Source organism: Tympanuchus pallidicinctus, unplaced genomic scaffold, assembly GCF_026119805.1.
Source record: "Tympanuchus pallidicinctus isolate F22 unplaced genomic scaffold, pur_lepc_1.0 scaffold3, whole genome shotgun sequence".
Lineage (NCBI taxonomy): Eukaryota > Metazoa > Chordata > Aves > Galliformes > Phasianidae > Tympanuchus > Tympanuchus pallidicinctus.
The window spans coordinates 24,354,550-24,382,414 of NW_026294747.1; the positions used below are offsets into that span (position 1 = coordinate 24,354,550).

Sequence of the window (27,865 nt, forward strand, 5' to 3'; positions counted from 1 at the left end):
GACTTTTGAAGAATTCAAGCCTTCTGTTTATTTCTAAAGGAGAATCTTCAATATTGTAAAGATTATAGAAGCCTATCCTAAAATGAGCATTTGTGATTTCAAGCATATTTCAGCTTCTTTAGCCATTCCAGAGGCAGTTTTAGTCCTTTTCAGAATGGTACAGTCATCTTGTAAGGGCTATGATGCTTTCCTCTCCCTGCCTCTCAGGAATCTGTACTGTTGTTAGTGCATTTTTTTTGATATATTTTTTTGTTCTGTGAGGATGCTCTGCTTGTACGTGCCAGCTGGGGAGATTTTCCAGTAAGCACAGTTGTGCTTGTGGAATCAGAGGGAAAGATAAGAAAATCCCCTCCATTTAGATTGTTAAAAACAATTTCAGTTGAAGAGCTGTGACTGCAGTTGGGTTTGAGTTGGGCCATTACAGCCCAGTGGAATGTTTTGTTTTCTGTGCCAAAAGTGAACAACCTCACGCAAGATTTCAGTGTTCTGAAAGTGTCCGAAAAGAAGCCAACCCCTTCCTTCCCTCTCCTCCATTAACAGCAGATCCCTCAGAATGATGAAACATGAATACAGGTTCTCAATTGTAATTATCCATTGCGGGGAAAGGGTAGCTCTCCAGAGTGCCACATGGTAATCCAGCCTTCAAGTTGGGATGGGAATGGGAATCCACCACCAGGTCGTGGATCATTATTGTGTCCTGTGCATCAGAATGCTAGCTGTTACAGCCCCAGGACAGACAGAGGTGAAACGTGACACTGTCCCATAGTTACTACTCAGGGTTTTGGCAGCAGCAGTAGTTCTGGTGACATCCTCCCTTCAGCCGCTAGGTACCAGCGTGCCTGCTTATCCTATGTCTTTCCACAGCCATGTGGCAGTCACGCAGTATGAGTGACTTTTCTCCCAGAATGCTTCCTTTACACGTCAGCTCTGCTCCCATTTTGTCTGGGTGAGTCTGTGTTCATCTGTGTTTGCCTGCTTCCTCCTTTCTGCTAGGTGCCAGCATGGCGTTGCTGCATGTGGCTGTATGCTCAGTGTAGCGTATGTCCATGCTGCTTACATCCCAGTGTGGTGTTAGAACCCCCTATATGTGGAGCAGTAATCTGTGCTTCCTCTTCTAACACCTTCAGTGGGAGCAAGCATGCTGTAAGCAGGTGATGCTCCCCTTTGTGTTCACTTTGTTCCCAGTGCTACATAACCCTGGTTCTTGGGAAGAGCACAGTGGGGTTGTAGTGGAAGAAATGTTCACAGAGCAGTTTTGCAGAAGGAGGTACCTTTGACCAGTCAGTACCAAAGCTGTGTCAATTACACAGTTTAACTGAAAACAAAATTAGGGGTGTGATGGAGCAGGTCCAGGCACTACTTGCACAGTGCATATCAGGGGGACCACAACTGTTAACTGAGCCCTGGAGAAGATTTGTGTTAGAATGTGGATTCTTACTGCTACCAAAAATGTTAGTGATGAAGAAAGCGAGAGGAAGGAAATAGGAACACTTTTATCTGTGCAAGATTGCAATGAAAACTCTTCTGACAAAGAAAAACACTTAATTGCCCTTGAAGCTTTCCTGTGCTGGATTCCAGAGGCTGCAAGCAGGGGCTAAGTAGGGAGTCTTGAAGAGGTCCTGTGAGTTTGCTGCTGTTTGGGTTGCCTGACATACCATGTTAAGGAAAACTGTGTAATATGCACTTGTTTCTGCATCCATCTTAGGTCCAGAGTAAATATTCCATTTCCCTCAAAACAAGAGCATTATCGTGCCTGTTAGAGTAGCTACAACCAGAGACTGTTGAAAGGACTATATTGGTTATGCCTGACTTCAGCCTGCCTTATTGATAGAAGTATTCATTGTCCTTGCTCTTACACTGTCTACCTGACATTTGATTTTTAAACTGCGAAGAAAGCTGGGAAGTAATCCCGATTAGATGGCTGGTTTGTTACTCTGACCTCGTTAACCTGTACGTGAACTAAAGGGAAGTCACTTTTTTTTTTTTTTTTTTTTTTTTAAATATAAAAGGGAAAAAGGGAGGGTTGTTGTGGAGTACGAGGCCTTCCTCATCCTGATGCCTTGCAGCCCGCTGGAGTTTGCCCATTGCCTGAGAAAGGAGGGGGCTGGCAGAGGGCGGGAGCCTGCAGGTTGCAGCCTGCTTCCTTCCTGTCCTGCCATGGCCCTGCAGCAGCTGTGCCTCCAGCAGCCAGCTCCTTGGTGCTGCAGTGGGACTTGCTCAGGATCCACGTCCTGAGCTTGCATAAGAGTGGGGTGGGGGAAGAAGTGGGGACCGAAAGCAAAGTTTGGGATGAAAATGAGATACCAACTGCCTCAGCTGGGCTCCACTCTCTGTAAGAATCTCAAAACAAGCACTGTGTCTCCTGGCAACCTTTGCACAAATCCCCAGAGTTTAACTTGAAAGGAGCACCAACAGTGCCAGGTGTGAATGAGGGGAGAGGCTGGATTTCTTCTTCCTGGAAGACCTGGCACTTGGGGATGGTCTCAGGTTTCCCTCAGTATCAGCGAGGCAGCAAGCTAAAGGTGAGGCAGCATTCTGTTAGGCTAAGAAGAGCCAAGAAGCAGTGCATTCTGTTTGTTGTAAGCATGCCCAAGTGTGCAGTCAGTGTTGCCGAAGCTTGGACGTAGGACTTGACATGCCAGTACTGGCAGCTTTGCCTGTGGGCACCATCCTGCCATCCTGCTCTGGGTGCATATCTAGTGCCTCCAGCTGGCAGCCAGACACTGGCATCAGCCTCTGCCTGTCCTCAGCGTCACATGTTGTGCCCTGACAGGGCTGACCCAGTGCTTCTTGGATTCCAACCTCACCGCATTTCTGTGTGAGAGAGGGATGAGAGAGTAGACCAGAGTTATTGTGGCTGCTTCTCCTTCCAGGAAAGCTGTCCTTTCAGATCTCATGTCAACTGATGCTTGTTAGCTATTCTGCAGGAAAAAAAAATAAATGAGCGCAGGTAAAGTGCTCTGCCTTATCTCATTGTAGACAATGCAGAGGTAAATGTTCATCTTCCATTAAAGCTACAGCTGCCTAAATGCTCCCAAAAAGGCAGTGTGGGTAGAAGTGAATGTTGCCAAGCAAAGTGTATTAGAACTGTTCGTGCTGGGTAGAGCTGGCTACGTTGCTGAGCTGTGGGGCAAGCTGGGCTGGCAGGAGGCTTTGGTGCCATTTTGCAGTTCCTGGCAGGCTGAAGACTGAGGCAGCCCTGAGCTCAGCCAGTGCTGAGATGAGATGAAACCAACAGGCCCCTGGAAGTGGGCAATTCCTTAACGCCACGCTTTTGAAGCAGCAGGAATGCTCTTTGTCTCTGGTGCTTCTATGTAGATACTGCAGGAATTGTGCTCACTGAAGCATTCAGGAGGAAAAGCTGCTCCAGTTTCACTGCTGCATTGGAGTTCCTGCTGCCTGATCAGGAAGGCGGGCAGGCTGCACAGGGCAGTGGGGCACCCCTGGCCCACCCAACATCCTTGCCAGGAGGGTCTGCAGGGCACCGCTGCTGCTGGCTTTTCCTCCTGAGGTAAATCAGATGGAAACAGGGCATAACTAAATTGTATTATTGCTTGTTTGCTCTTGTGATTGAAGCCACTGATACTGGTTACGCTGATTGTTAGTGGTAAGAGGATTGAAGCTCTAAAGCCCCAGGTAATGAGTTTGATGCATAGAACCTTCTCCCTGGTGCTTGGGAGCTGCTCTGGCATGATGGAATCTTCTGGCTGCATTTGCTGCTGGAAACAGATGTTGGCCTATTGCTTACATGTGGGATATGGCTTTCCTCTGGGGCTTGAGTTCAAAGGAAGAAACTTCTTCAGCTTTCAAGGCTTTGTGGTGTGGCAGGAGCTACTCTTGCTGATAGGTCAGCACAAACCTGACGTGTGGAGCCAGAGGTTCCCGTTTCAGCCTAGCTGGGGCTGTGCAGGAGCTGCTCTCTCCCAGGATGGAGGATGCCTTCAAAGAGAGCTTCCATCCTTCCTTGACATACAGTTGGTCTGCAGAACTGAATTTGCTCAGAGCCTGATGGCAAATTTGATGATTCTGCAGTAATTTTCTTGTAAATGTTGAGTTTCCTTACTTGTATCATTCTTGCCTTTTCCTCTGAGTGTTTTTTTTTTTTTCTTTTTTTAAACAAGTGAAAAAAAACTCCACCTTTTCTTGTGTTGGTTTCTTTTTTGTTTTTTGTTTTTAAATAACTTGTCTTTCATTGTTTCCTTTTCCCCTAGATCGGGAATTTCTTCTAGACACTCCCCTTGGACTTAATTATGCTTTAAATGTTTATAAGCAAAGAAGTTGGACCCCTCATATATATATATATATATATATAAGAAGTGTGTGCAAATAAAACAGGAATGTATTGTTAATGTATTTGAAATCTTAACACTAATTCAAGAATTATTTGTCAACTACTTATTGTTATAGATTATTATGGAGAAAAAAAAAATAATAGCGCATTAGAATACTTGCATATAGAAAGTGTCAGTAATGGTGATAACAGCTAAAAGTGTAATGCATTTCTTCATTTCTATCCTTCTTTCATGGTGTTATGCTCACCCTTGTGTGGCTTCTCTGGATCTTCAAAGTCAGTAGCTAGAGGGTAAGACCGTAAATCTCCAGCCTTTGTAGCTCTTCACTGAAAGGATTTTGATGTGGATGTTGCTAATGGCTTCTTCCTCACTCCAGTGTTCACTTGGGGTGTTTTTTTTGATGTATTTGTTAACACGCTTTTACACTTTTCTCACCCTTAGTTTGTCTGCAGCTCCACGTTACTTCTGAATTCATTTTTTATGGTGTCTTTTATGCATGTTAGATGTTACTGCCTTGATTTCTTTGTTATTCCAGTTTCGTGCAGCTCCCAAGTCACTATTTCTTTAACTGTCTGTGATTTGGTCACAGCTGGGGGGGTCCTGCTGCCAAGCATGTGCCTCACCTCTTATCAGTCTGTGCCTCTGCTCCTCTTTGCAGTGCCTTATCTGTCCACTTATCAAGGCCTCTGCTATCGTGATGCACCTGCATTTCTCTCTACTACATCGCTGTATTGGTTGGAAATATTTTATTCTACGTAAAGCAACTGCTTCTTACTGTTATTTATATAAATTGTGGATATGTCATGGAGAAAAAAAACAAAACAAAACACAGCAACCCCAAAAACAGAGGTAGAACAAATTAGCCACAGACACCTGGCCAGTTAGAGAAATCCTTGTCACAGCTAAACCAAGTAAAACAAAACTATGGGCAGGTCAAGAAGAGTTTGGACAGAGCAGACCTGACAAGCTGAGGCCTTTTAGACTCTGTGTATAGCTCACAGTCTGATACTGATGCTGAAGCTGTGCTGTTGAGGCAATACTTATTGTATTACAGAGCCTACATCATTAGCAACTTCTTGCTCTTCATCCTCCTCCCCAAAACATACGGGTTTTGGCACCTCTGATTTTTCACTTGTGTTGTGGAGGACAAATCTGTCAGCCAGATGCTGATGGAAGAGGGACTGGCTCTTGCAAGCAAGCAGCAGGGTGGAGCACAACTGGGGAGCAGGAGATCCCTGAGGCAGGTGCCTTGGCTGTTCTGTAAGGACTGAGAGTTGCTCTCTTCTGCTTGTTGATGCCTGTGGCAGCTGTAATTTTGGGTTAAGCACTCAGTGTATGGAGATGAGCCTTTTCTCAAGAAGTAAAAATGCAATGTGCTGTGATTCTGTAGCATCCATCCTGAAAAAAGTTGCATTCCCTGCCTTGTCACAGAGCTCTTCAGCTATGCAGCCACATTCTGTTTCTTTTTTTCAGTCATCTTAGTAGCACCAGTCAGGTTCTGCTCAAGGCTCCATTTTCTACTGCTTCTCAGTCTCTCCTGTCTAACTGATAATCAGCATGGTTATGTGTCATGAAGTGTCTCAGTGAGCCTTTTTATTCCCCAGCCTTTCTGTCGTCAGCTGCTCATTGCTCCAGCCCTCGGGGCTGCTGCTGATTTGTGGTGTTCAGTGGGTGTTTGTCAAGAGTGCTGAAATAAAAAACAGTTCTGCAACTCCTACGCCTAGCCCAGTTGATTTAAAACTTAATGTAGGTGTATTGCTGGCATTGCTTGCTTGCCTGCCTGAAGGGAAGTGAGTGGTCTGGAGAGAGCAATGGAGATTCTGTGTGTTTTAGTCATGAGCCTTGTGTGTGTATGTGTATTGGTGTGTGTGCATTTGTCACCTGTGTGTTATGTCCTGTGAAGCCCTGTCAGACATGTAGACTGGTGTACAATTCACATGTATGTGTAGCTGCTGGTATGCCTGGCTGCGTTGTTCTTTGCCACAGACCAGAGAGAGTCTGTTCCACAAGGCAGGGGAGAGGGTTTTATCCAGTTTCCTAAGCAGCATGGATCTCATTTATGAGATTTTTCTTCCTCTCCTGTTTGTGGAACATTGAAAGGAATCGGGATGTTCTGAAGGTAAGTTCCTGTTGAATCACTGGTGACTAGGCAGCCATGAGCCATAACAATTGGAGTCATTTTCAACTTTCTTGCAGCTGCAATGATTCCTAGTTGGTAAGCTGCTTTATACTTCATGGTTTTCCTTTTGAGCCTGTTTCTCCTGTTTTCTACATATGCATTTCTTGTCCAAATCTTTCACAACAGTGACCCGCCCCAGCTCTGCCCCCCACGGAGGCTGCCTCCTGCTCTGTGGACATCCTCTCTGTCCCCAGCACAGCTGCTGATGTATGTTGCTCAGTGGCAGGTCTGGAATGTTTCTTGTTCTGCACCCATCTTGTGGGATGACAAATATGACTTTGTTTTCCTGAACTATCATCCTGCACTTAAGCTTGAACAATTAAAGGGTGCCAGTCTTAAAACTCTTCTTCCTTCTGCTCTGTATTTTAAAAACAAACCTTGGGATAGCCTAAGCTGCTAGCCAAGTACATTACGAATTAGCACTGGCACTGTGAGAAGGACTAAGCTCTGTCTCCTTCCCTGCAGCACAGCCTGTGCATGTAGGCTGACCAGGCCCCTGTTGAGGTGAGGTGACAGCATCTTTGCCAGGTGGTGAACAAAGTAGTTGCCTATTTCTGTGCAGGCCATCAGATCATACAGGCCCTGATTTTTGTGCGCGAGCATTTTGAGGCTGCAGTATTTGATGTTGCAGAAGTTGTTCTCTTGCATTCTTTGTTCTTTTATCTTGGTGCACTGAAGAATGACTGGGAAGTGAGCTGTCTCCAGCATTACCGTGCCTCAGCTGAGGACAGTAATCAGAGCGCTATCCTGTGGTTATGCAAGGCAAATGATGCTGGACAAAGAGAGGCTATTAGGCTCCTTCATCTTGTGTTCCCTCATACCAGGCTTGTCTGGCCTATCAGAAATGAACAGTGTGAGTTCAGCACAGGCTGAGTGGTGGAGAAGCAGAAGCTGCTCTTGTCCCTTTGAGGGTTATCCTTACAAATCCTTCTTGACAATCCTGCTTTGCCTTGCAGACCAAATTTACTGTGTGGTTTTTCCTCTTCATGTGGGCTGGTGCAACCAGGTTTCCCTAAGATTTCCTGCTGCTTTTAGGCATGGAAAAACTGGAGGGAAATGCCCTGTGGTGACTCTGTGGCAGGGAAAGACATGGTAAGCCCATTGCTTTTTTGGATCCATTACTGTGTTGAAGCCCCCCCAGTAACTTCTAGTTTCTCTTGGGGATTCTGAAAAGGAGAAGTCTAAAGTTGTGAAACTCTTAAATTTTTACAGATTGGTCTAAATGCGTGAGAGACTACTATGCAGGTGAGAGCTAGCTGGCTAAAGCTCAGTTTGAATGAAGCTCTGGTGCTGGTTGGCAAGAGCTTAAAAACAGAAATCTTTCTCCCACTGCCTTAAGGTAACTCTGAAAGTTAAGTTTCTGGAGGCTGAAAGAGTCTAGAAGGTGTCTTTACAATCTGCTATTTTCTTCCCTAGGCCTGTGCATTCCTCTACTATTAGAGGCAAGATACGGGACTTAAGTTTGATCTGGTGCTGCCATTTGTGTGTTTTTTGGAGCAGAGCCTGTTTTGCCCTGTATTTTTGCTCCCAATCCTGCAGATTCGGGGTATCACCTAGCCTCTTAAGCAGAACATCTGTGTTCCTGGTTGGCAACCAGAAATTCCTACTCTGTTAGCCTAGAGACACTTAAATATATTGATCATTTTCTTTTTTACAGTGGATTTCTTGTTTGTCTTTCCAATGATGTGTATTTGTTCCTGAAGTATGAATTTCTCTGCATCTGATTCCCACCCTTCCAGCCTTCTTAGTTATGGTTTGGTGCAGAGAGTTCTGAAGGCTTTTATTCTTAGGCAGCGATACCCAGATCTTAACCTTTCAACACATACACCTTTCTTCTCAGAACACAATTAATATAACCTGAATGAAAATACCTATTCAGTTACATAGCCAAAGTGCACATCCTCTCTCATCACTATTAACTGGCACCCAGTCCTGGCTGTAAATTAAAGCAGCTTTTTGACAGAAAGAGTTGCCACATAGAAAATTAACACCAGCTTTTGTAGATACTGCTTCACTCTGATCAAGCTTCCCTTGGCAACCAGTGCAATGTTTAAAAAAAAAAAAAAGAAAAAGATTTTGTTCTTATCAATGCTTGTTTTCTTTTTCATGCATTTTGTGCGTAGGAAGCTGTTGCAGTCTCATTTGAATGACTTTAGGGAAGGGAACAGAGGCTGAGCCAGAAATTGAGAAATGGACCAGTTTTGAAGGAATGGGATTGTTTGCTCTTTTCTTTTATTCTTGCAGCATTGCGGAAAGACGCTGCTTGTGGGAAAGGCCAGAATTTGTTTTGTCAGCTTCATGGAGCTTTTCCTCCACACGGCATTCCCTTTACAGCATAGGCTACATACTTTTGAAGAGACGATTTGACCCTTGAACTCCAGCTTCAGTTCTGTGTCCTGCAAGATGTGGCAGCAGTGGGTTGATGAATAACTTGGGAAAGGAATACCATCATATCACTATCACAATACTATCATTCTGTCATATATTTCTGATTTTCCTGATCCTCTCGGAGAGGTGGGTGTCCTACAGACAAAGGAGGAAGAAAGCTCACTTCTGCAGAGATGTTTTTGACACTAGCTTGCTGAAGAAGGATGTGACTAGTGGGATGTGCAGGGAAACAAGGGGACAATGAGAAAAGAGTAAAATGTTTGCAAACTAGGATTTGGGGAAGAATAAGAGTGGAACTGTGAGGAGGAGAGACAGAAATAACAGGGAGGAAATGAGGAGGAAAGGGCATGGAGTGATCCACTGCTGCTTAGTGAGTCATATACTTCATGTAATTCCTCTTCATTGCTGCTTCTATATTTAGCTTATGGAAATTGCTTCTTTTATATATATAGATAGATAGATAGATAGATATATACATTTAATACATACATATATATATATATATGTTTTTTTTTTTTTTTTCTCTGGAGCCAGTGGGAACTGTTCAGACATTTCCTTTCTCCTTTCCTCCTTTGAAGCAACACCGGGTTGCTTTTATCTGCATATGTGGTGTATGGTTGTGCATGTGTAAGATAGGGTTTGTGCTTTCAGGGAGGTTTAGAAACCTCTGCAAGGAACCTTTCCCTGCTTTTTTATTGACTGATCCAAGTGGCCTTCCTGGTGCTGCAAAAACCCATGACATCTGTGATAGCCAATTCTGGCCTTTGTAATTGCTGAGTGCTTGCTCCACGAGGAACAGGAAACCTGGGAGAGATTTCACAGCCATTTGTCTTTAAAAGCTGCTTGCATCAGGAAGGTGTTACTTGAAGGTTGTGAGTGACGTCATAGACCTAGGAATAAACCTTTAAATATGTATGCAATTGTCAGTAGCCTCTTGAGGAGCCAGTGTACAAACAAGCAGGACACTTGATCTTAGCTGGCTGGATAGATGGTTTGTACAACAGTAATCTATACGGCAATGAACAGCTTCTATAAATGTCTTGGAAATCAGACTGTACTAGTGCATAAAAAGGTGATGTTGTCATCAGTGTGTGCAGCTGCAGAGAAGGTAGTGGAGTTCGTGCTGGAACAATGTTGCTAGCAGCACTGACCTTTGAACAGCTAGTGTGCATCATGGTGGATATTTGTTTAGGTCCCAGATCAAGTGCTTTTAGAGCTGGTGACAGTTTTCATGTTGGCACCAGCATTTAAAAAGTTCTCTTCAGACAAATATGCATTGAACTTAAATTTGTTTTGACAGGTTCTATTTGGGAAGTGGTGATATGACCATTATGGAAGTGAATGTTTGGAGCACTTTACTCAGCCTGCATCCGCAGTTGGAAGCTAGGAAGAAAAAGAGCTGTGCTCTCTTCACTTGTGTCCTTTGCACCTCTCTTGTCTCTGAGATGCTGAATGACGTCTTATAAAACTGCAGAAAGAGGGGGGTAGGATGGATAGATGACTGTATGCTCTTGTATGCAGTTAATTTTCCATGGTAGTAGTTTTTATTATTTTAACTAAGATTAAAGCTGATCTGAATAGAAATGAGTAGGTACTTTGAGTCTCCTGAGAGCTTGGCAGCCATAATGAAATTGGAGGAAGCGTAGAATAGGTGGTTCAATGGTCTTGACTATTCCTTGTCTTCATTCCTTTTATTTTGCTACGCCAAGTTACTTTGCTGAAACAAAGCACACCCAGAGTACTCATGAGCTGTCAGCTCCATTGTTTGGGAACTGCTGCAGGTTCTGCTGAAGAATGACTTTTTAGCTATTGTGAGGTGGAGGAACTACTCTGGGGCTGTGAACTGCCAAGTGTGTGAACAGGCACTGAGGTGCCCTGAGCACTTGCGGAGGTTAAAGTGGTGCAAGCGGTTAACATCTGCTCTTTGAGACGATGTGTGGAGTGGAGACAACTACACAGCTTGCCAAGCATTTTGGGAGGGGGCGATTTGTCAAAGGTAGGTGCTCCTAGAAGGTACTTGCTCCCTAGACAGTACTTGTGTCTTGCTGTGAGATCTGTGGCTTGTGGCCTCCCATCCTGGTACATAAGGTATCTCTAGCGTTAGCTGGAGCTTCATTGCTCTTGTGTGCGGCAGACAGGAGGGTGATGGTGGAAAGCATCGCAGTGGGGTGGTTTTTGTTGGATAGCAGCTCGTGGAAGAAAGCAAGTTGAAAAGACCACTTTAGCCTACGCAAATGACTTAATTGGCATATGAGTCCATAACTGATTAGCAAGTCCAGTTTACAGATCAAGATCAGCACGTGCAATCTTTTTTTCAGTAAGTCTGTAGGTTAAAGATACCTTTTTGTGGCGTTAGTCAATACTTGCAGACTAGTACAGAGATACTCTTATTTCTAAAATTCTTTTTTCCTCCTCTTGCTAGAGTTTATTCATTATGAGTCCGACTCAGTGAGCATAGGTGTTTCTTAAGACATTGTTAAAATATCCATGTTTGTGACTGCTGCTGTGGGACTCTAACCTGTGAGACTCATGTAGTAATTTGTCAGTTCTCCTTGGTGTTGATGTGGGTGGCCCTTACCTTGCCACTGGAGATCTGGACATCACTGGGAGCCAAGAAGAAGAAAGGAAGGCAGGCTCATAGGGAGACTACCAACTCTGCAGCTCAGCTGAACTAAAATTCTTAACTGTGAGAGGCCAAAGGCTCTGTTCTGGAAGTTACTAATGGTAAAGAACTGGACTCTAGTGGCTCACTATACTAGGAAGTCATTTGTTTACTTGCCTGATTTGAAGACCAATGTTTGTTTTTCACATTTTTCCTGTGTTTTTAGACTGGCTTCAGTTCTCTGAAGTCACTTTCTTCTTCAGAATATATAGGAAATTCTTTTCCAGGATGTTGAGTCTTTCCTTTATTCTTTCTAATGTTTTCTTTGAAGCTTATTTTTAGTAAAATTCATCATTGTCAACAATCCAACAGTATTTTAGTCCATTAAACCTATCAAACTTCACGTAGTGGAGTTTTACTTTGCTTTTCTGATTAGCTGGAGATTTGAGATTAGACACATCTGCTATCTTCCTATTCCATATCTCATGATTTACAAGGCTTAACCTCACTGGGCTTGTTAATGAATCACAAACCACCTGCTTCTTTACAGTAATCCTTCAGAAATTAATAGCATAGCTTTGACTTGAAATTCCAGATTGGTTCCCCAGGATAAAAAGTGTGGAAGGATCAATCTCAGTCTGAACAGATTCCTTATTTCCTCTTCCACATTCTTGCACAAGATCATATTTCTGGTTATGGCTGCTAGCCTTCACTGTTAAGAAAGCTTGATGCCTTTATTGCTTTGGCCTTCTGCATGGGGCATGAATAGAGAATGATGGGAGGAAGTGTAGAGCAGTCCAATCTGGGACATTTCTTGTGAATGGCTGGTGACTTGGAGGTTAAAGCTTTGGTAACATCTGACTGGGTCTGCTTTGAACTAGTCCAATTAATGGAGTATGACTGCTTCCACCAGGGACTTTGAGTTCAAAGCCTTGGTGTGTCAGTACTCCTTCCTATTCTCTTTGCCATTTCAAAATGTACGTTGCTTTTGGAAGGCTGCCCTGCTAGTCCATGTAAAGGGGGAGTTGCCTGGCCCAGGGAAAGAGAAGCAAGCCTCTGCAGAGATGGCAGAGGTGAGACCCTGCCAAACCTGGGCTGACAGCACAGTGAGCACCAAGTACTGCTGGGAGCACAGACAGGGCCCTGGACAGCATGGTGTCAAGCTGTGCTGCTTGTTTGCTGCCTACATTGGGATACTGTTCTCGTGCTTTTGTCGTCTTCCTTGTCCACTTTGGACCAACTGTGCTACTTGTCTATCCTGTGCATTTTCCTGTGGGTGATGCTTGTGGCCTAGCACGTGTGGGTGAAACCCAGTGTGATAGTATGTAAGTGCAGTCCCTGGTAGTGACTGCTGCTGACCGTGGAGCTTGGATATCCAGCAGTGCTCTGCTAGCATGGCTGCGAAGGAGGAGCCAGGAATCTGAGCATTGGCATTGTATGTTAACAGTGAGAGACAAAACCCTCGATTTCTGTTTTAGAGATGAATTGAGAGATAGGGCACAAAGTCATTAGAGCAATTGCTGTTCTGCCTGAGGCCAATTTTTCTTTCCTTTTATGCTTTCAGGAGCAAGCAGGAAGGGCCCTTGGTGCACCACCGTGGTGGTGGTGGTTTTTTTGGGAGGAGGTTTGGCTTTTTTTTTTTATTACTTAATGTAACCAATGGCTACTGCTCTCTTCTACCAAACAAATGCTGTTATATGAGGATTTTTGAAACTGTCATTGTTTATGTGGAGTGGAGAAGATGCAGGACTTGGAAATGTTGCAGACTGCTTGTGGTAGGTTGAAGCACCACGTCTGCTGGACAGATTCATGGGGAATTGGGGCCTTTTCTCAGTCACTCCCCTCTCAGTCTGTGACTGATTTGCTCCTGATGGTGACATTTACGTTGATTAGCAGAATTTGCTACTTACTTCTGCAGCTTGTATTTCTGAGAGATTTCTATACAGCTCCTAAGCAAATTGTTTATTCAGATATGTCTTTTGGGTTAATAGATTTTGACACTGTGGTTTTTCATTTCTTAACTGCCAGCCACCTCTCATGCTGTGCTCAACAACTTTCTGTCCTGTGGCATGGGCAAGGTACAAGAATTTAACTCCTCAATGCTGAGATTTTCTAGAAATTACCTATTTTCTTCATCCTTGTTGGAAAATCACATTTTTGTTCTGCTCTAGACATACTGGTTTGGTAGTTGGTACAGACGGTTGTTTTATGGCAGGGGACGTAATCTCTTACAGCAATCACATAGACTCATTATTAACCTTTCTTTCCAGCACGAGCAATCAGAGGCTTATGGCTTTCAGATGCAAGAAGGGTAATTTTTATGATACTAGCACATGTATGCCTCTTTATGAGAGAAATTTGCAATTCTCCTTTTGCATTTCCTGAGTAGCCAAAGCTCAGCCTGTAAAGTGAGGGGATGGACCATCTTTCTGAGGCTATGTACACTGCTGCTCTCCCAGCAAGCACAGCTCTTTGTTCTTCTACATAGATACACATATGCAAACTTTTTTTCTTCTGTTTCTTCCGTCTAGGTGTGTTGTTGTGCTGTTCAACCCTAGAAAAAATAAGCAACACCATATTCTAAACAGTTCCAGGTGAGTAAAGTTTCAAGATGACTTGGCTCTCTGTGGGAGGTAGATTTCAAGGTTTTTATGGCTTGAGCAAAGTATAGGGACTTCTATTGCTCCCAGCTAATCCCCTCTGTGAGAGTTGCCTTGGGGAGAGCCTGCCTGCTGGCTTAGCTCTACCTCCTTCTCATGTGGGGTGCTGTTATTGATGAGGCAACAGCTCATGAATTTTGCGGCCCCATGAGGAACTGTTAGACTTGCAAGAACTCCTTGGTATCTGTATGTTTTTTTTGTTTTTTTTTTTCCTTCATGTGAAACTATGGCCTCAGTAAGGGAGTTAGGACTCATACCAGTCCTGCGTCTGGAATAAAGGTGTGAGTATGGGGGTGAACCAACATTTGGAGCATGTCCAGTGTTGTAGGCATACTGCTAGAGATTTGGGCACCAGGGAATCCCCAGGGCAAGTGTTAAGACTTCTGGTAAAGCAGAACTATTGTGTCAGGCTAGTACGTGTGATTTGAGCCTCTTTCCAGTTTGTCCCAGCCTACTCCCCAGTCATGATGTATTGAAATGAAATCATTTGTTGGAAATGTTTCTCAGTGTCATTTTCTCTGTTTTAGGAAAACAATTACAGCACTCGCTTTCTCTCCAGATGGAAAATATTTGGTTACAGGAGAGGTAAGTGGGAGAGAAGAGAGGCACACCTTGTCTAGCCCGTTTTGAAGCGTGGCAGAGTGTTAGAAAAAACAAGCCAGTGAATAACAGCCTTTGCCCAGAGAAACTTATCCCTTGAAGGTAAAATGTTGCATCCCTTGAAGGAACGATCAGGTTATGGGCAGCTCTGGATGGTCTTGCTGGCAGGTTTTTAGTGTGCTTTTTTTCATTAGGTTAGGGGATGCATCTTCTGCAGTGGCTTGTGTGGGCTGAAGGTAGACTGAAAGTAAGTGAGAGGACACACGCAGTGTGGCTATACTCTAGCACAGTGAAGAGTGCTTGGATGGCCCTTAATATCAAACAGAGTTTAGGACAAGGATAAGCTGAACTGTGGTGTACAAAAAGTACGTATGGACTGGAGCTTTTGGAATAGTGACAGAAGATCTGAGTGCCTGTGGTTTGGCACTGTATGTTTGACTGGAGGTGACGATTGCTTCTTCTTTTCAAACATGCCTAAAGGGGGGAATGTGGATAACTGCACTGCATGTCTGTTGTGCATTAGAAGCTCAAGGCATGGACTGTGTGTCATGAATTTGGAACTGCTGGATGTTAGAAATCTACAGACATGTTGACTGTCTCTCTTAGGGTTGGGCTCAGTTTGCTCTTTTTTGAGATTAATGGTAGTTTACCACTAGTCTGTGCCTCTTTAAGACATGGGGAGCAAGCATGTGTGAAACAGGTCCCCTCCTGAGTCTCAGCTACAGAGAGAAATATATCACAGCTCTGTGTTCAAGCTGTCAAGAAGGTGGCTGTGCACTCCAGAGGTCCCTAGAGCATTCATTGCAGTAGCAGCTATCATGTCACTGGGTGGCTCCACAGCTGGGCTGAGGATGGAACCTGTAGTGTTTCAGGACAGAGACTGCCTTGACACCTCTCTGACACCCCCCCACCCTCCCAAGATTTTCCACTTCTATACTGTAGTATGTTCTTAGTGCCTCCTTATACTCTTGAAGTCTTAAGATAAAAATATAAAAGTATTGTACATTTATATGAAATTTTCTTCTTTATATGCATAAGGAAATAAAAATCTTGTTTTTTGTACCTCTGCTACTTTATTTTTTCATGTGTGGTAGGAAAAGAAATGAAAAATGAATTGAATATTTTCCTTACTGACAGCCTAAACTATTCAGCTTGACACTTTTACTAGGGAAAAATCCCCCCCCCCTTGCTACAAAACATGTCTCACCCTGTTGTAAGACCATTTCTCTTTTTGGTATCCTCCCACATGCCTCCATTTGAGTTATTATTTGGTGGAGTAGTGTCCCCTGCTGGTGTAGCAGTCTCTTCTTACTTTGTCCTATGGGCAGTCCCACAGGGAAATGCTTATTGAATTCACTTTGTCAAACTGGCTTTTAGCAGCCTTGTGTTAATACTGCCTTGTTACAGTTCAACTTCCTGCATGACTGGATTTTCAGGAAGGCCCTTGGCCTGCCATAAGCATCAAATGTCTTCTGAATACTTTATATTTCATATATTTTTAACTTCCCATGGTGGCATAAATTCCTCATGTACGGGAGGCATACAGAGCTTGCTTTTGGTGAGCGTTTGTTATGTCATTGAATATGAATTCAATTTGTTAAAGTTTCTAAGTATATTCTAAGATGTTGAGAAGTATGTATGTGTGTGTGTATATATATATATATAAACATGTATGTATGTGTTTAAGTGCAGTAATTGCTTGGAAGAGCAACTGATTTATCTCACTGTAACATCTTGACAGCCGCCTTGAGACCCGAGCTCTGCCTTGCAGGAGAAAGAACTGTAACAAATACAGCAAAATCCAACCATAGCACTTCTCCAGGCTGCACACAGTCACTTGGCAAAGCTTTTGGACAAGGCAATTAAACACTCACAGTTCGGAGTTATTAAAGCTTTCATTTCTCTTTCTTGTCATAAAAGTTGCCTCTCCCACACAATCAGATGACTTAGCCATGTTCAGAAAAGGTACCATTTTGCCTCGTTGCCATGGAAATATTATCTTGCAAGCTACTGGTTTGGCAGATTGCAATGTGAAATAACAAATAGGTTCTGTAGTAGGGTTTGCTCATCAGACATATTCTTGGCCAATGTTTCAGCTCATCTGCTGCTTCTTGTTTTATTTTGGTTTAATAACAGATAAAGAAAAAAATTGAATTGTCTGGAAGAAGTTGCTGAATTGGTATTTCTGAAGTCTGTGAGTTTTTCTTTCTCTTGAGAACAAGTGTGAAAAGCACAGAGGGTCTGTTACCTCAGTGTCTTTATCACTACCTAAAGTACATTCTGCCAGCTTGCATTCATGTGTGTTTGTTACCTTTGAGACAGAAATGATAGTGTTAGTCTCCCATTTGCCTTCCTAAAATGATGTATGATAATTAATATGAACATTCACGTCATGTTTTTGTGTGGCATGACCTGATTTGAGGTCTCTGATGTCCGCATTGCATTAGGCAGTTCACTGAGTCCAGAGATGCAGTGTCACGTAATTCTCTTCAGAAACTGGCTGCGAATTCCCATTGCAGACATCAGGGATGTGCATGAAAAGTAGTGTTACAGTCTTTGTCCATTTTCTGAGGAGAGTAGGAAAAAGAGTGAAGCAGGAGACGTACCCTAACCTCTAAGACACTTCAGACACCTGTTCAAATGTATTCTCATTTGGTTGGCAGTCTCAATATGGGCTTAAAGATTTGCAGGAACTCAAGTCTAATCTCACATCTCACTCCCCTGCAATTCCGGCATATGGCCATCTTTTTCTAAGCCTCCCTCCCCACATGTGTTCTTGAACCTGTCAGAACCCACCTCAGAAGTTACGTTTACTGTTCTCTGTTGTTGTCCCCTCCAGAGCGGGCACATGCCAGCTGTTCGGGTGTGGGATGTGGCTGAACGAACCCAGGTGGCGGAGCTCCAGGAGCACAAGTATGGGGTGGCCTGTGTGGCATTCTCTCCCAGCTCCAAGTACATTGTGTCTGTGGGGTACCAACATGACATGATAGTCAACGTGTGGTCATGGAAGGTAAGTTCTCCAGGAGGTTGGGTAGACAACAATGTTGTTAAATAAAAAGGAGAGGACAGTAACGGTTCCATCTTGCTTCCAGCCTCTATTTTATTATTGTTAACTTTTTGACATTCATAGATGCAGACAAGTTTGGACATGACAGAGCTCCAATCCCTTACGGGTGGTCTAAATCACTTTATTGAAGGAGTATTCTCAATACTTGGAGACGTGTGACATCTTGCTGTCCTGTCAGAGGAGCCTGAACTTTGAAGCCTTGACAAAGTCTTGTGCTTTCTTAAAGGCTTGTTTAAAAAAAAAGATTCATGAGATTCAGGAAAGAAACTTTCTTCAGCCAGTGATTCTTGGTGCAGTGGATGCACTTGGCTCATTTTTTTTTCACTGTTTTGAGGTTTTTAATACTTCAATTCATTTGTTGATGATTTGGAACAGGAGCTTAGAGAAAGCACGGTGGGTAAAAGCTGCTGTAGGCCAAATGTCTGCCATTGTGTTGGGGCAACAATCTGTGGAAAGAAAAATAGTGTCTTATTCTTTAGAAAATGTTTGTGTGTGCTGCTTATATATAAAAAACAAAACAACCTCTTCCTAAAAGCAGTAGTCATAAATGGCACACTTTTGTCAGCTGTGTGCTGCAGCACTGAGAACCCACCACAGACAGAGGAGAAAACTTTTTAATTCACTCTTCTAATCATTGGGAAAAGGTGAGGAGGAGATAAATGAAGGGGTAGACTTTGGGGACAAGGAACTCCTGTCATCTGACTCTTCTGCTTAGACAGTGTCTGCTTAGACTGTGTTCTCCCTTTCCCAAGTTCTTTGACTTTTTGAGGTGCATAGAGAAGTGCAGCAGGTTTTGATTTGTATTTTGCAGTACAGACATGATTATTTCATATAAAGCTTCCTGTCTCGAAGGAGAAGAGAGAATTTGTGAAGAAACAAGTGCTGTTTTCCTAACAGAAAATACCTGTTTCCCAGCTTGAGTGGTTTGCCCACATTACTGCCTGTAGGCTGGGAGAACTCCTTGTGCTGTTTTATGGCCTGTCTTCCTGTTTATACAGGGAAATGGATTTGCTCTGAGCTCCCTGTGATTGTGCAATTAGCATATCAAGACTCAAACAGCAAGTTCCTGCAGGCAGTAGTGCAGGACTGCTGGTATGTTCTCAGTCCCAGTTGATGTGAAAGAGGGAATTGAATGTAAATGTAAATTGTTCTGTCTGCCAAATCAATGCTCTCAGCTTCCTCTGGGGAAGTTGTATTCAGAAGTGAATAGTGTTGAATAGTGCTGCTACAGTTATGAATATGTACCTGTAATTGGAGTAAGTTTCCTTTGCTTATGAGCAAAAAAAATATAAAAATTAAGCTATCTAAATGATTGTGTTTCCAGAAAAACATTGTAGTGGCAGCCAACAAAGTCTCAAGTAAAGTGACAGCTGTGTCATTCTCAGAGGACTGCAGTTACTTTGTCACTGCTGGAAATCGGCACATCAAGTTCTGGTACTTGGATGACAGCAAGACCTCCAAGGTAAGAAAAAGGCCATTAAGGGCCAAGCTTACAAGTACTTTCATCTTATGGCAGGGTGGATTTTGTCTTAGTAAGCTGTGGTAACTGGGAATTCTTTGATTTTGCTAGAATCATAGAATCATGGAAGAGGTTGAAAAAGACCTCCAAGAACAGCTCCACTTCCCTGGCTATCATGTTTTTATCTTTCTGTAGACTGGTAGCAAATGCATGCTGCAAAGGCAGCTTGTTTTACCCTGTGCTGAGGTAGGGCTACGGCTGTTGGAGCTGTACAGCATTTTGCTTGTTATATATAGTCGAATGTATGAAAGGAGAAAAAAAGGCAAGAAAAGAGCTGCAGCTATTGATATCCTTGCAGCACAGAAGTAGGGAAGGCTGTTTGATGTTGGTCCTGAGCATCTTGCGAATGTATTTTGTGAACTGTCAACAAAAGTGTTTAACCTAGGGAACAGGAATCAATATATGCTCATTCTTATGAGTGCACATGAACAGACATTCCTTTTTCATGCTTGGACTACTGGTTGACATTTGGTATAAATTGCAGATTGATCATGAAAAGGTGGCTATTCCTGTTGTTGATATGCTGTCTCTGGGGTCATGTGTTTGGAAGCCCTTTTTTGGTGGCCTTAATCATGTTGTGTCTCACTGAATTGTTAATACTGGTGATCCTCGTAGCATGCAACCAGTGGGTCCACAGCAGGTAAAGCATGTCACTGCATATCCTTGTAGGCTTTTTGCAGTTCTCTTTCTTTGAAGCCTTTCAGTACTTAAGGCTTGATGTTCTTTTTTTGTTTGTTTGTTTCTTTTAAAAAAAAACAACAGGTCTGTCTTCCTAGAGTGCCTCACTGTTTCTAACAACCTATATTGTTACTGATAGGTCAATGCCACAGTCCCCTTACTAGGTCGCTCGGGATTGCTTGGAGAACTGAGGAACAACTTCTTTGCAGATGTGGCATGTGGAAGAGGCAAAAAAGCTGACAGCACTTTCTGTATCACATCTTCAGGCCTGCTGTGTGAATTCAATGAAAAAAGGCTGTTAGACAAATGGGTGGAGCTGAGGGTGAGTTTTACGTTTGCCTGTTGTGTAATATTCATGCTGGCTGAAGCAGAGCAGGATGAGCGGGACAGTAAGAGCACTCGGATAGCACAAGCTGGCCACTAGCAGTAAAAGTCACTGAGCCTCTGCCACTTTGTGACTTACACTGGTTGGAAAACCAGACAAAAATGGCATTGCTTCTTGGCAAAGAGATTTTATTAATCATTAAGGGTCTTTCATTCTCAAGTCTGTCTTACAGCTACTGCCTTCTGGAAAAGCAATGTCTTGGAGTAGCTTTGGCAACCCCTGTGTTGTCCCTCCTGGGTTTTCATGTGTAAGAAGTAGTCTTAGTAGGATTCTAATTTCTGCTTTCTCTGCAGTATCTAACCTGTCTTGTGCATCTCAATTCTTGGTTTTCTAGGTAGTAGGTAGTGGATTTGGCTATTCTAAACCAGTGAGCCCATAGTTAAGAATTTTAGAGGGTGTATTTTCATTCATGTTGATTGTAAGATGTTCACCTCAAAAGGATCCAGTGTATTAAAACCAAGACAAAATCTTTGCATACTTTCTCTGAAGTGAAATGCCTCTTCTTTTCTTTCCTTTTTCTTCTCTAAACTCTGCCTTTCACTCTTGCTCAGAATACAGACAGCTTCACAGTAAGTTGGCGAACAATTTTGCATTGAACTCATCCCCTTATCACCACGGTCCATTTTTACCATTTTCTGCCATTTGTACAGATCCCATTGGAAGGGGGGAGAATGATTTTATTTTTCTTTCTTGACTTCTTGGACAGGTAATGTATCGGTGCAGTAGTACAGGGTGAGTTGCTGCTTTGCCTGCCAGCAGTGGTGAATGTCACAGAGGATAAAAAGCAGTGTTCAGAACAAGGCTGAAGTGGAAGCTCTTCAGAAAAGAAACGTGGATTTTTAGGATTTTCCTTACTCCTGGGGCTCAAGTTCATTTCACTTCTCTAACCATAGTTCCTTTGTCTGTCAATTTGCTGTTCATTCTATTGTGTGTTTGGTGACCTTAGAAGTGAGAGCGCATTGCTCACGAGCCTTGTGTGCTATGTCCTCCACAGACTACCGTGGCAAACTGCATCTCTGTGAATCATGATTACATCTTCTGTGGCTGCGCTGATGGCACCGTGCGGATTTTTAACCCTCTGAACCTTCACTTTGTCACCACGCTGCCAAAGCCGCATTTTTTAGGAACAGACATCGCGAGTGTGACTGAAGCCAGGTACTGTGGAGAGGGCGGAGGGGGGCAAGGAAGGCTTGTATGGGTTAAAACTGTTCCCCAGGCTTTTGCCATCTGCTGAGCGCTCTTTTTATGGACTAAAATAGGCAGTATGTGGCAGTATCCCTCCAGAATTGTAACAGCCTTGCCTGGCATGGCTGGGCTGCAGCCCAAAGCTGTTTGCTGGTTCACACAGAGTATCTTACTCCTCATCTCCCTGGGATTGCTCGGATTTATCTGGCAGCCTTTTGGCATTGGTTGCTGTGAGCAGGCAGGCAGAGAGCATATGGGATGCTGTGCCTAGCTTCATTTGTTCTGTGCCATGGAACATCCTTTGCTTATCACTGGTGAAGGTTGAAGACTCTCCTCTGTAGCAGTTTCCTTATATTAACAGAGAGCCCAGGCTCTCATGAAATATTATTTCAAAGGCTTCCCTGCAGTCTTTTACTGTTGCTCTTGGTCTTTCTTCTCTCTATCTTGTACACTGTTGTCTTGTTTTTTTTTCCCTTGCATCAGTATCTTCTGCCCTGTCTCTCAGTTTCTGACCTTCTGAGATAGATGGATAATTTCCCAGTCTTTTGCTATTGTCTTTTCCACTAGTAGGGAAGGAAATCTGAGGGTATTTGAATCCAGCCATCATTCTACTGGATATTTGGAGGGAGAAACAATTTTATTTCTCAACAGTTTTCCTCTAAACTTATTGGTAACTTGAGGAAAAATTTCAAATTGTGCACTGTGTAGCTCTCCTTTAGGGGATCGGTGAGATATGGAGGTAGGTCCAATAATTGAGCTAGAAAGAGATCTATCTCAGTTCAAGGTTTGTCATCTTTTGGTAGTGCTAAACCAAGCGATTGCATGCACAGACCTTTTAAAAGTGCTGTCTGCTGCTCTCATTATCAGTCAAGCTGAAACGTTCATGTGATTTTTAAACATGCATTCTTAAAGTAAACTGTAATCTTAATTTTTTTATTACTTCCAAAGAGGCTTGAAAATACAGGACTCTTTATATTCCTGTGGATGCCAGAGCCACCTTTTAGTTGATTGCAGCTGCCCACAGCTGTATTTATGACTATTTTTTTTGATAGGATTTGTGCTACGCTCCTCCAGACCTCAAAGCTACTTGCAGTAGCAGGTCTCCAATTGTTTGTTGTACTAGATGCATTTTGGCCCTGATTCTTGCATCTTCCTCAGTCCTTTTCGATTACCTATTGTCAATACCCTGTCGATCTGGCTATAATTACCTTACTCAATATTGTTAGCATCACTGAGGGACTGGGGAGATAGCTTCTTCTCTATGTGCGTGGCAGCAGGAGTTAATAGGAGACTTCTGTTGAGGAGACAGAGAGTTCATGTGGCATGATCTTGTTGTGACATGGTAAAGGGTGCATTTCCTTATTCTACAGAATTCCTCTGTATTTGAGTTTGCTTGCCTGCCTAGAAGGGGTTGCCGTCTTCAGTTTCCCATCTCATGAGTGTTCCAAGCAGCCCTAAGTAGCTTTTGTGGGGGGCAGGGGTGAAAGGGAAGCATAACAGATACGTGGCAACTGAAATGAATCATCCTTTGTCCGTTGTGTGATATGCTATCTTTTGAATGTGGCACTCTTCCCCTTCATTTCTGTACAGGAGCAGTTTCTGCAGTCAATAAACAAAAAATAGCACCCACCAAAAATGATCCTCCCTCCCTTTCTTTTGGGGTTGCTTGACTTGGATTTGCTACTTGATTATGTACTGGTAAATGATGATAACCTCCAGTGATGATTAAGTATCCTCTTTGGTGATCCTTCAGGGAGAGTGAAATGCCTGTCTGTGGTGGGACTCTGGGTTGTGTGGTAAGGAGAATGATTTTTGCTATGGGACTTCCTGGCTTTCCTTGGGACTTCGCTTGTTCAGCAGACAGGTCTTCCCAGCCAACTGTTCTTTCTGCATATATGAGCAACAGTGTACTTGCACTCCTGTTCTTGACCTCCTTGCTTGAACTCCAGGAGAGCACAAGTTAACCATCCTCTTCTCTCCTTGCACAGTCGTCTTTTCTGCGGTACGGCTGATGCGAAGTATCCAGACACAATTGCCTTGACCTTTGACCCCACCAACCAGTGGCTTTCCTGTGTATACAATGACCACAGCCTGTATGTATGGGATGTTAAGGACCCGAAGAAAGTGGGCAAGGTCTATTCTGCTTTGTATCACTCGTCCTGTGTGTGGAATGTTGAGGTAAAAATAGATGGGGAATGTTGTCTGCAGGTACAAGTCTTGGGTTGCAAGTTGTGGCTGGGGAAGTAATCTTAAGAACTACCAAACTTAAATGTAAACACTGAATGCAGAGAGAAAGAATTGATTCAGCTCTCCTTCTGTGATTACTGTGGTTATTATGGGGCTTGTGTTGGAGCTGGAGGCAGTTCTTTGGCTGCACTGCCATTGTGGACCTAATGCTTTAGATGCAGTGTGTTACTGCATCTTGCTACTAAATCTTGCTACTAAAAGATGAGAAGTCAGAGAAGGGATTGAACTATACAGAGCTGGATGGAGGGGCCTCTTTCACAAGTGCCCAAGAATTTACTGCTGACCTCAAAAAAGCTGCTTGAGGGCTGTGGTGAGCAAGTGCTCCGAAGTCAGAGGAATTAAACTAGTAAGGTCTTAGCTCTGATCCTCATTAACCCATTTACCAGTACTTCCTGCATTAGTCTCTCAAGTGGTTATTGCCTTCCATTTTATCTGGTTGACTTCCCTTGAATGGACATAGGAAAGGCTAGGAGATATAGGAAACAGTGCAATTGGTATGATGGTATATATCCTGACAGTGATCAGGAAAGAGAAAAGTGGAAAGAAAGTGGGAAGAGGTTGAGAGCTCTTCTTGTATATTGGCTAATTACATCTGTTCTTTCCTCCTGATTTACAAGTCCACAATAGTACTTGAAATTCTCAAACAACAGTGTAACATTTTTGCATAGCTTTTGAATCATTAGAAACAAAAGGTGCTGACTTATTGCAGGCTTCTACATTCAGGGAAGTGTGTTTATAATCTTGATAACATTTGAAGTGAATGTGAAACTCTAGTTTGGGGTCACATTTTCCTTAGGAAGATTTCTGTCTGTCTCCTGCTGTTCCAGAATGTAGAGAGGACAGCTCTTTGATTTAATTTTGTTATGAAATTTGCTGCTGGTGATGCCGGCGCATGGCAATCATATTCAGAGGTTGATTTTACCTGCCCTTAGATGTATCCTGAGGTGAAGGACAGCAATCAGTCTTGCCTCCCTCCTGGTTCTTTCATCACGTGCTCCTCTGACAACACCATTCGTCTGTGGAACACTGAGAGCTCCAACATTCATGGCACCGCCTTGCACCGCAACATCCTGAGCAATGTAAGATCCCAGGGTTTGATCTCCTCATTGCCCTCAGGATTGTTCTTTTTTAATATACAAGTATTCCCAAGTTAAGACTCAAACTTCTTTAGATGTCTAACTCAATGAAGGCTTCTCTGTAAGTAGAGCAAATGTTTAATAAAACATATGAAACTGAAGAAGCATAAAGCATATGTAAAGATAGTTTGTCTAAAATGGCCCTGGGGACTGTTGCTTTTAGCTGAAAGATGTCACCATTTACAGAATTACTGCCAGTGAAGTTTTTATGTTGTCCATTTGTAAGGATACTTCATCTTAATATTTTGTAACTAATTAATATTTTTCTGGTTTGTTGTTTACCCAGGACTTGATGAAAATCATTTATGTAGATGACAACACTCAGGTACTTCTGGACACAGATTACAACTCAGGGGGAAGTGCAGACAAAGCTGATACACAAGTGATGGACACAAAGGTGGGGATACGCACTGTCTGTGTGAGTCCCAGTGGGGAGCACCTGGCCTCGGGGGACAGGATAGGCACTCTCAGGTAATCCATGGAACTTCTTGCGTGGGATGAGAGCTGGATAGGCATGAGACTCAAACCCAGATCTTGCTGGTTTTATTGACATACTGAAATCAGTCATATTATGTCTTAGGATATATGAATTGCAGTCTCTGCAGGAAATGCTGAAGGTAGAAGCTCATGACTCTGAGATTCTATGCCTGGAGTACTCCAAACCTGACACAGGTAAATGCAATTATTTTCCTCTACTGGGCCAGCAGAACCAGACTTTGAAAAATACATCTCCCTTCTACTCTTCCTTGGGGTACTGTAGGCTGAGATTTAAACTTGTTCTTTCTGTTGTTGTGTGAAATCTGAGGGCATTTCTTTGTGTCCATCCATGCAATTCACTGTAGTATAATGTCATGTCCCTTAGATGACTTAAAAAGAAACTGTTGTAAAATGCTGACTGGAAGAGAAAAAGGATTTTCAGTAATGGTCTTACCCTCTTCTTGGCTTTCTTAAAGGGTTAAAGCTCTTAGCCTCAGCCAGTCGGGATAGATTGATTCATGTCTTGGATGCTGGAAAGGACTACAGCCTGCAGCAGACCCTGGATGAACATTCTTCTTCCATCACTTCTGTGAAGTTTGCAGGTAGATACCCACTGTCTCTCTCCAAAGCTGGACTTGAGCGCTGTTGTTGTCCTATTGTCTCACTATGGCTTTGAAGTCAACTTATCTACTTAAATACTAGGCTAGACCAGGCTAAAGATACAGCTATTTTTTTGTCATCTCCTGTAGCTTTTGTCCTAACAGAAGTGCCTTCTTTTCTCTTTTACTTCCCCATCCTTTTTTCCTCCTTCATAAAAAAGTGATTGAAGCCTCAAGCATTTCTTTAGAAATCTATTTTCTATAGTGGTTTATTCTCTATGACTAGTGTTAGATGGTTATGTCCTGTCCTTAGTGAGGAGAACTGTGGAACAGTCATCCTCTGAAAAGCACTAAAAGTCACAATAAATATTTTGAGATTAATTGGTCATGAATGGATCTGTCACTGCAAACCAATGTGAGACTTTGCATTTATGGAACGGAGCATGCTGTATCCCCAGTACCCTTACTACTGGTGCTCCAAAACATTAGTGTGTTTTGGTGTGCTATTGTTAGAGAGCAACTGGAGTTGGCTACCAGAGGTGCTGGTAGCCAAGGGTGACTGGAAGGCAGGCAGGGGTAGTGACATCAGTGACAATGGGAAAGTACACAGAACCTAAGCAAGGTGAAGCAGTCAGAGTTCAGTGACAGTAACTACATTAAGCCAGCAATTCAGATCATTGGACAAATCTATAGTGATAAGGCAAATCCAAGATCATGTCAGGAAAACGAGTCAGCAAGTTCAAAGTCAGTCTGGAGGAGACAGTAAGGCTGATCACAGTAAAGTGGCTTCCAAGCAAGCCTATAGCTGCAAGGCAGGTTTGAGTACAAATCAGGAAATGAATGTGAGGGTCAGGATTTGGATCAGTAGGGTACGTGGCCAGGCATAGGTGTGGCTGCAGTGCAGTTGCACTAATGTTTAGTTGGGGTTCAAGGATGAGAACCTGAGCTTAAAAGTAGCTTCTGTGTGAAGAATGGGGGCCTTGCTGAAGCTTCATAGAATACCTTCAGGGAACTTCTGCTGAGGATCTTTCAAGCTTTTTCTCAAGTAACTCTAAAGCCAGCCAAAGTCCTCTGATGGCTCTGTCTTTTTGGTGAGTTGGCTTTGAATGCAGTGAGCTGAACTCCCAGGAGACGGGGAAATGCACTCATAGACCTGGTGGCTAAGGCCATTGTGCAGTTTTATAACTAAATGCAGCCTTGCTCTAACTTGCTGTTCAAGTGGTCTTGTGTGATATTGGATACATTTTCATTCCACTGAGATGTTGCTTTGATGAAGGAATGGATTGGTGTGCTAAGGGAAGAAAAAATCTTGACCCTTAAATAAGAAAAGGCAGCAAGAAATATGCGACTGATTTTGATGACTGGAATGTGCCCTGTTGTCCATTTGCAGCTTATACTGAGTGTAACCTACTTTTTTCTTACCGTATTGCCACAAAGTGTTATGGCACATAGAGAATAAGAATGCTAGCACGTGACTGGGAGAGAAGACAATCACATCCTGATCTGTTATGTAAGATCTCTGTATTGAGAACTCGTGCACTTGGAGTATTAACAAATTCAGTCCCTTAAAAGGGCCTTCTATATTGCTGCAGCATCCTTATTGCTAAGGTAGGAGCCAGTTTTAGTTAATTAGGACTGGAATAAAAGAGCAGTGATACAAATTGAAGCATTTCTTTCACCTTGTATTTGTATTCATGTTTTGATCAGCTCCTTCATTTTTGTTCTAGCCAATGATGGGAAAGTGCGAATGATAAGTTGTGGTGCAGACAAGAGCATCTATTTCCGCACTGCGCAGAAGGTAACATTATTGCAGCTGTATGTATTGTTTTTTCAGTTTTTTTTTTTTTTTCA

The 27,865-nt window shown here is 43.1% G+C and overlaps 1 protein-coding gene across 7 annotated transcripts in view; it reads left to right on the plus strand.

Moving 5' to 3' along the window:
* Window positions 1-27,865, plus strand: part of MAPKBP1 (mitogen-activated protein kinase binding protein 1) — an 88,000-nt gene that overhangs the window by 33,939 nt on the left and 26,196 nt on the right. For 5 of the 7 annotated variants that reach the window (XM_052696233.1, XM_052696235.1, XM_052696240.1 and 2 more), the window contains exons 4-16: window positions 13,993-14,055; window positions 14,649-14,706; window positions 17,561-17,731; window positions 19,113-19,250; window positions 20,125-20,307; window positions 20,922-20,939; window positions 21,365-21,525; window positions 23,544-23,733; window positions 24,735-24,881; window positions 25,225-25,409; window positions 25,519-25,610; window positions 25,892-26,017; window positions 27,742-27,812. In XM_052696233.1, the coding sequence (XP_052552193.1) occupies window positions 13,993-14,055; window positions 14,649-14,706; window positions 17,561-17,731; window positions 19,113-19,250; window positions 20,125-20,307; window positions 20,922-20,939; window positions 21,365-21,525; window positions 23,544-23,733; window positions 24,735-24,881; window positions 25,225-25,409; window positions 25,519-25,610; window positions 25,892-26,017; window positions 27,742-27,812 (1,603 nt within the window). The remainder of the gene's footprint in view (window positions 1-13,992; window positions 14,056-14,648; window positions 14,707-17,560; window positions 17,732-19,112; window positions 19,251-20,124; window positions 20,308-20,921; window positions 20,940-21,364; window positions 21,526-23,543; window positions 23,734-24,734; window positions 24,882-25,224; window positions 25,410-25,518; window positions 25,611-25,891; window positions 26,018-27,741; window positions 27,813-27,865) is intronic. The other 2 variants (XM_052696236.1, XM_052696237.1) reach the window with 1 other exon arrangement.